This window comes from Mesocricetus auratus, unplaced genomic scaffold (genome assembly GCF_017639785.1).
Source record: "Mesocricetus auratus isolate SY011 unplaced genomic scaffold, BCM_Maur_2.0 Super-Scaffold_100022, whole genome shotgun sequence".
Classification (NCBI taxonomy): domain Eukaryota; kingdom Metazoa; phylum Chordata; class Mammalia; order Rodentia; family Cricetidae; genus Mesocricetus; species Mesocricetus auratus.
This window is the reverse complement of record NW_024429203.1, coordinates 2,189,089-2,195,919: the sequence shown is the minus strand read 5'-3', so window position 1 is coordinate 2,195,919 and position 6,831 is coordinate 2,189,089. Positions and strand designations below refer to the sequence as shown.

Below are 6,831 nucleotides of genomic sequence, written 5' to 3'. Positions count from 1 at the left end.
ACTTCCGACTGTTCGGCCTAAGCACAGGTGCACGGTCACGTGTGTGCGTGATAGACTCCCTAACAGTACACAAGCCAAGACACAGAGGTAACTCGCATGCCACCCATAGAGTGTGCAGGAGGGGCCGTACGGAAGCCTGGAGGGTCAGGAGTTCACTAACCTGAGCTACACGTGATCCTGTGGGGAAAGAATGCAACAAGTAAAAAGAAATGAACTAGGAGACGTGGCTGAATCTCTAACAATGGCAAGTGGGCAAAGGAAGCCTCAGATGACTGTATTCATTTATTTAAAGGTTTTATTTTATTACTACTAGTGTGGAGGGCACGTGTGTGCCTCTACCCAAATGTGGGGGTCAGAAGACAACTTGTAGGAGTCAGTTCTAGTTTTCTACCATATGGATGCCGGGGATCAAAGCCAGGTGATCACGCTTGCTGGCAAGGCCCCCAACCTACTGAGCCATCTTGCCGGCCCCAACAAGGCTACATTTTCCAGGTCTGTGAATCTGCAGCTGCCCCCGAAGGAAGTATTCTATCCAATGGAAACTGAGCCAGAGAGGTTGTCACATTCCAGAGTTAATGACTGGCTCTCGGCACTTGAACACTTCTTCTCTGGGCCGGGCTTAGAAGCCTGGGTAGGCCACGGGATGACCTTCATCTCTCCGTTGGGTAAGAAGGTCACTGACCACTCCATCCTGGGGCTCAGCTTGCCCGACTCCAGGCTGGCTCGAAGGCAGTGGTGCTGTCCCAAGCCCAGGGCATCTGGCTGCAGCCAGCACTGTGCAGGGAAATACCGTCGAAGCGTTGTCAGATGTGGGACATCACCGTCTGCTCCTTTTTGGGTCTCCAGGGCCACCACAAGCCCGCAGCTGCCATTGGCTCCAAGGCGGTGGCTGAAGTGGGCAGCAGTATCCAAAAGCAATGCAGCTAAGTAGGCGACGTCCTGGACCTCGGAGTCCTCGGCTAGATATTCTTCCAGGCCGTCCAGCAGTAGAAGGGACGGGGCAGGCCCGGGGGCCTCATGGGCAGAGGCCAGCAGTTGGAGGAGCTCTGGAACTGAGGATGGGTACTGGAATCGAACCTTCTAGAAGACAGGAAAAGGCAAGATTTAACAAAGGAGGTCAAGACTCCCGACCACGGCTGCCATGTTGCGGCTCTCGAGCCCCATATGTAAAGATGAAACACCAACTCAGATATCCTTTGTCGTTCCTTGTCACCTGCCCCATTCCAGCGTGTATCACTGCCCAAGTTTATTTAAGGAAATAGTCTTTTCTTTTTCCTTTTCTTTTGATACAGGGTCTCATGTAACCCAGGGTGACTGAAAACGCTCGTTATGTAGCCGGATGGCTTGACACTACTGAAAGCTCCTGAGAGCTGAGTCACAGGCGTGCATTCCCACGCCTGCTCACAGGAATGGAGCCCAGGGCTTCTCGCGGGTTAGCTAAGTGGTTGTTGTTGGGAAAGAAAGCGCGCGTTCCCAAGGGAAACCAACTCAACTGTAGCCCCAGGTTCTACCCTGACTCCACCTGCTTGGCGCCCACGCTCGCTAACGCCGACCGATCACAGGATGCTCCTTCAATCGATCGTAACTAACCCCACTGCTCCGCCCCACGTGGCTACCCCGCCCACCTCTTCCACGCAGACCTTGTGACGTGCCATTGGCCTGCCCACCTGTCACTCATGCACAACCTCTCTTGCCATTGGGTGACTCCGTTACCTGGAGCCGCCAGGGGTTCCGCGCGGCGGGGGTGTTGAGCGGCAGGCTCTGAAGCGGCCTTCGTGTCAGGAAGAGGACAGGCCCGCGGCCTTCCCCTGCTGCCTCAAGGGCGGCCGCAAACAGCAGCGACGTCTGCGCGGAGCGCGGGGCGCCTAGCAGCAGCAATGGCGGCCCGGCAGCTCCATCCCCCCCGGGCCCTGCAGCGCGGCCTTCATTCAGCACCCGCCTCAGCGCCTCCGCCATTTGCCGAGTACCGCTGACCAATCAGAGATGCGTTCTCATCCCGGGCCCGCCCACGCCGATGCCTCATTGGCTGTCGTTCACAGCTTGCCTCTGGGTCTCTGGAGCTGTGGTCCTTGGGCAAAACACGGAACGAGGAGGGAAGTGGTGCTTGAAGGAGTCTGCTGCCGGAAGCCGCGTGGTCAGGTTAAAAGCAAGGTCGAGGGTACGAACGCGCTCCCCAGAGACGCCCAGCCTCTAGGTCGGAGCCGGAGAGGATGGCTCAGCCGTTAGGAGCACCGGCTGCTCTTCCCAAAGACTTGGGTTCGGTTCCCACCACCTTAACGCCCGTTCCGGGGGATCCGACGCCCTCTGGCCTCCGCGGGCACGAGGCTCACCTAGACACCCGTGTGCGCATACACACACGCACGCAAAATAAATATTAAAAACAATGTACGTCACCCTCAGCTACATATTGAAGTTTTCGGCCAGCCTGGGCGACATGAGCACCTGTCTTAAAATAAATAATAATAAAAACCTAACCTCAGCTTGCCCACCAGCAAAACGAGTATTATGATTCCTTGTGATCGCTGCAATGTGTTGGTGTGAATATTCACTAATATCGCCGAAGGACAGTTCACAGATGGAAAGGGACAGCTGTTCACTTGTCTCTGCATGTTGGGATATGGGAATATGCGTATATGGGCTACAGAGTTGGGACTCAGATTTACACTTCCTGGAACTCTGAGGATGACTTCTGCTCCATTGCCGAGTTAATGCGGGGCTGGGGATCAAGCCCAGGGTTTTGTGTTAAGCAAGCACTCTACACGCTGCCTCGTCACTAGCCCTCAATGGTGTGTGTGTTTGTACTCCCATGACACGGCGCGCGTGTTCAGAGGACAACTTGCAGGATGAGATGCAGGTCTTTCCTCCTGTGTGGGTTCCCAGGATGAAAGATCTTCAGGATTAGTGGGGAAAACCCTCACCCATCTCACTGGCCCTGATTTCTGTTTTAATTTTTAGAAATCTTTGTGTGTGTGGGTGTGTGCAGTCAGGCTGTGTCACCGCGAGCGTGTGGAGGTCAGTCCTTGCCTTCCATCTCATTTGAGGCAGTCAGTGTGTGTTGCTCACTGCTGTGTAGGTCCGACGGGCTGGCCCGAGAGCTCCTGGGGATCCGCCTGTCTCCACCCCCCCAGCTCATCATAGCCCCGCCATGCTACTGATGCTGTGTCTGTTTGCATGGTGCTCAAGCCTGCACTGTCAGCATTTTGCGAACCGGGCTGTCTCCCAGGCTCCCTCTATGCGGGCTCTTAAAGGTGCGTTTCCGACTTTCTCCTTGGCCTGGGACCTTCTTTTGTTTGTTTGTTTGTTTGTTTTTGTTTTTTTTTTTGTTTTTTGTTTTTTCGAGACAGGGTTTCTCTGTGGCTTTGGAGGCTGTCCTGGAACTAGCTCTTGTAGACCAGGCTGGCCTCGAACTCACAGAGATCCGCCTCCCAAGTGCTGGGATTAAAGGCATGCGCCACCAACGCCCGGCTGGCCTGGGACCTTCTTAATGCTTGTGTTGATGGGAGAGAGAACATCGCACCTATTGAGAGAGAGAGACACTGGAGAGGACAAGTTATGCTAAGAAACGAGGGCCATGGATGCTTCTTCATGAGAGTCTGCTGACCACACTGTAGAATTGCAATTCGTTCATTCATTTTCATTTTCTGTGCATTGGTGTTTGCCTGCATGCATGTCTGTGTGAGGGCGTCAGATCTTGGAGTTACAGAAAGTTGTTAGATGCCACATGGGTGCTGGGAATTGAACCCGGCTCCTGGAAGAACAGTCAGTGCTCTTAACCACGGAACCATCTCTCTGGCCCTGAGAGAACTGCAATTCTTGTTAAATCACCGAATGAAGGAAGAAAGAATTAATGAGAACCAAGATCCCATTGCTCAGCCAGTCTCTTCACCCAGACTTGCCTCTAGAACTGTCACTCAAGCCTGTGTTTCCCTGGAAACCTTGTCTCCTAGTAACTTCAAAGTGGTATGGTTGCCTGGAAACCCAGGAACAGGGCAGAACTGTGATTTCCTGGGTTTACTCTTTCCTTCTGGGGACAGAAAACAGCTCCACAACATCCCCCAGTACACCCACACACACAGCTGGGCACCCCTACACCCTGCACGCGCGCACACACACACCCACACACACCATGGCACTTTGCATATATTTCCTTTTCAGACTTTCATTACCCGCCCCCAAATACACACTCACAGCTCAACTGTCACATAAAGAATCCCATACAGTATCCCCATTTTCATACTGTATTCTTACACGAGCGCGCGCACACGCGTGCACACACACGCGAACACACTGAGGTGGCGATGTGATTGGCATTCTGTACACAAACATGCACACGTCCTTGGCACACTGTTAACGCTGCTCTGTAAAGTATGCTGCTTCAGCCTCCCACCCCCATCCCAGAGTCACAGCCCAACACTAGAAAGCATAAAGGGCACAGCCCCAGGTCACAGGAGCACGCGGAGCACAGGCCCTTCTTGCTCCTTGCCCGGAAGAGTTGTTTCAAAGAGCTCTCTCTAGCTCTGTTTTTGCTTGTTTGGTTGGTTTCGTCTTTTTTTCTTCCTTTCTTGCCTTCAGCACTGGGGATTGAACATAGAGCCCCACACCTGCTAAGGCTAAGTAACCATTTTAACCCTGATCTACATACAGACCTGGCCCTCTTTTTTCCCCCTCACTTAAAATGTTTTATTTATTTATTTTTTATGCCTATAAGTGTTTGCCTGCATTTATTATGCATACCATATGAGTGTGGTGCCCTCAGAAGTCAGAAGAGGGTACCAGAACCCCAGGGACTGGGGCTACCATGTGAGTTCTGAGAACTACACCCAGCTCCTCTGCAAGACCAGTATTCGCTGTTAATTACTGAGCTACGTCTCCAGTCTTCCCTCACATTCTATTGTATTTATCTTTTATTTTTATTTTTTTGAGGCAAAGTTTCTCTGTAATAGCCCTGGCTGTCCTGAAACCAGGCTGGCCTTGAACTCACAGTGATCCGCCTGCCTCTGCCTCCTGAGTGCTGGGATTAAAGGCGTGTGCCACCAACGCCTGGCGAGACACTCAACTTCTTACATTGCCTAGGCTGGTCTTGAACTTACTGAAGCAAGCCTTGAACTCATGAGCCTTCTGTCTCAGTACCTTAAGTACTGGGGTTATGGGCTGCAGCACTAGGCCCGGCTGCCACTTGGGGTGTGTGTGCGTGTGCGCATGCGTGTGTGTGTGTGTGTGTGTGCGCGTGCGTGTGGTCTGCATGCATGTTTGTACAGCACATATGTTTAGTGTTCATGCAAGCCAAAAAAGGGGCATCAGATCCCCTAGAATTGGAGTTACAGATGGCTGTGAGCCACCATGCGAGTGCTGGAAATCAAACCTGGGTCCTCTGGAAGAGCAACAAGCATTCTTCATTTCTGAGGGGACAGCTCCCCAGGTCCTTAAATTCTTCTTTTTTAAAGATTTGTTCATCTATATTTCATGTATATGGCTGTTTTTCCTGCATGTATGTCTGTGCATGCATGTATGCCTGGTACCTGCAGAAGTCAAAAGAGTTTGATTCCCTGGAAGTGGAATTAAGACAGTTGTGAGCAACCGGGCGTTGGTGGCGCACGCCTTCAATCCCAGCACTCGGGAGGCAGAGGCAGGTGGATCTCTGTGAGTTCGAGGCCAGCCTGGTCTACAAAGTGAGTTCCAGGACAGCCTCCAAAGCCACAGAGAAACCCTGTCTCGAAAAACAAACAAACAAACAAAAATGCTGGCGATGGCTCAGGGATCAAAAGCAATTGCTGCTTTTGCAGAGAACCCAGGTTTCATTCCAGTACCCACAGAGAAGCTCACAGCTGTCTTTTTTTTTTTCCGAGACAGGATTTCTCTGTATTATCTTGGAAGCTGTCCTGGAACTCACTTTGTAGACCAGGTTGGCCTCAAAATCACAGAGATCCGCCTGCCTCTGCCTCCCGAGTGCTGGGATTAAAGGCATGCGCCACCAACGCCCGGCCACATCGCCAGCATCTTTATTTACTCATTTTTGTGTGTGCCTAAGTGTGGCTGCGGGTGCTGCCGTGGTGCACAAGTGGGAACAGAGGATGACCTGTGGGAGTGGACGTCAGTGCGCTCCTTCCAGTGTGGGAGCCGCGAGGTTTGAACCCACATTCTCATGCGTGGTGACAGGCTTCTCTGTCTACCCCACTCGTTTCATTAGCTTGTCTCTGGCTGAACATCACCTGCCTGGAGAGGCTTTGCTTGAGCAGGTGTCCAAACCTAGTCCACCCCCTTCATTCTTTAAAAGATTTATTTCTCTTAAAAATTTAAGTGTAGCCCGGTGGTGGCGCACACCTTTAATCCCAGCACTCGGGAGGCAGAGGCAGGAGGATCTCTGTGAGTTCAAGGCCACCTGGTCTATAGAGCAAGTTCTAGGACAGCCAAGGCTGCACAAAGAATCCCTGTCTGGAATAAACAAATAAGTGTGTGTGTGTGTGTGTGTGTGTGTGTGTGTGTGTGTGTGTGTGTGGAGTTTTGCCTACATGTATGCAATCAATGTGTGTGCCTGGTGCCCCAAAAAGCCAGAAGAGGGCATCAAATCCCCAAAATGGACTTGCAGATGGTTGTGAGCTGCTATATAGGTGCTGGGGATCAAATCCATTACTTCTGGAAAAGCAGCCTCTCCATTGCTTTTAAAACTTTTCATCATCATCATCATCATCTGTGTGTGTGTGTGTGTGTGTGTGTGTGTGTGTGTGTCTGTGTGGGCATGCGCGAGCGTGTGCCCATGTGCACACATAATTGGGGCGCAATCCCATGGCAAGCATGTGGAGGTCAGGGAACAACCTTATCTATCTGCTTCTC

The 6,831-nt window shown here is 52.0% G+C and overlaps 1 protein-coding gene across 1 annotated transcript; it reads right to left on the bottom strand.

The window, feature by feature from the left end:
* Positions 1–277: 277 nt before the first annotated feature.
* Positions 278–2,358, bottom strand: Swsap1 (SWIM-type zinc finger 7 associated protein 1). The gene is made up of 2 exons (XM_005078585.4): positions 1,714–2,358; positions 278–1,080 (listed from the first exon to the last, which is right to left on the bottom strand). Exons 1-2 carry the CDS (start codon positions 1,954–1,956, stop codon positions 529–531), a joined length of 795 nt encoding a protein of 264 aa, XP_005078642.2. The 5' UTR covers positions 1,957–2,358; the 3' UTR covers positions 278–528.
* Between the last annotated feature and the right edge of the window lie 4,473 nt (positions 2,359–6,831).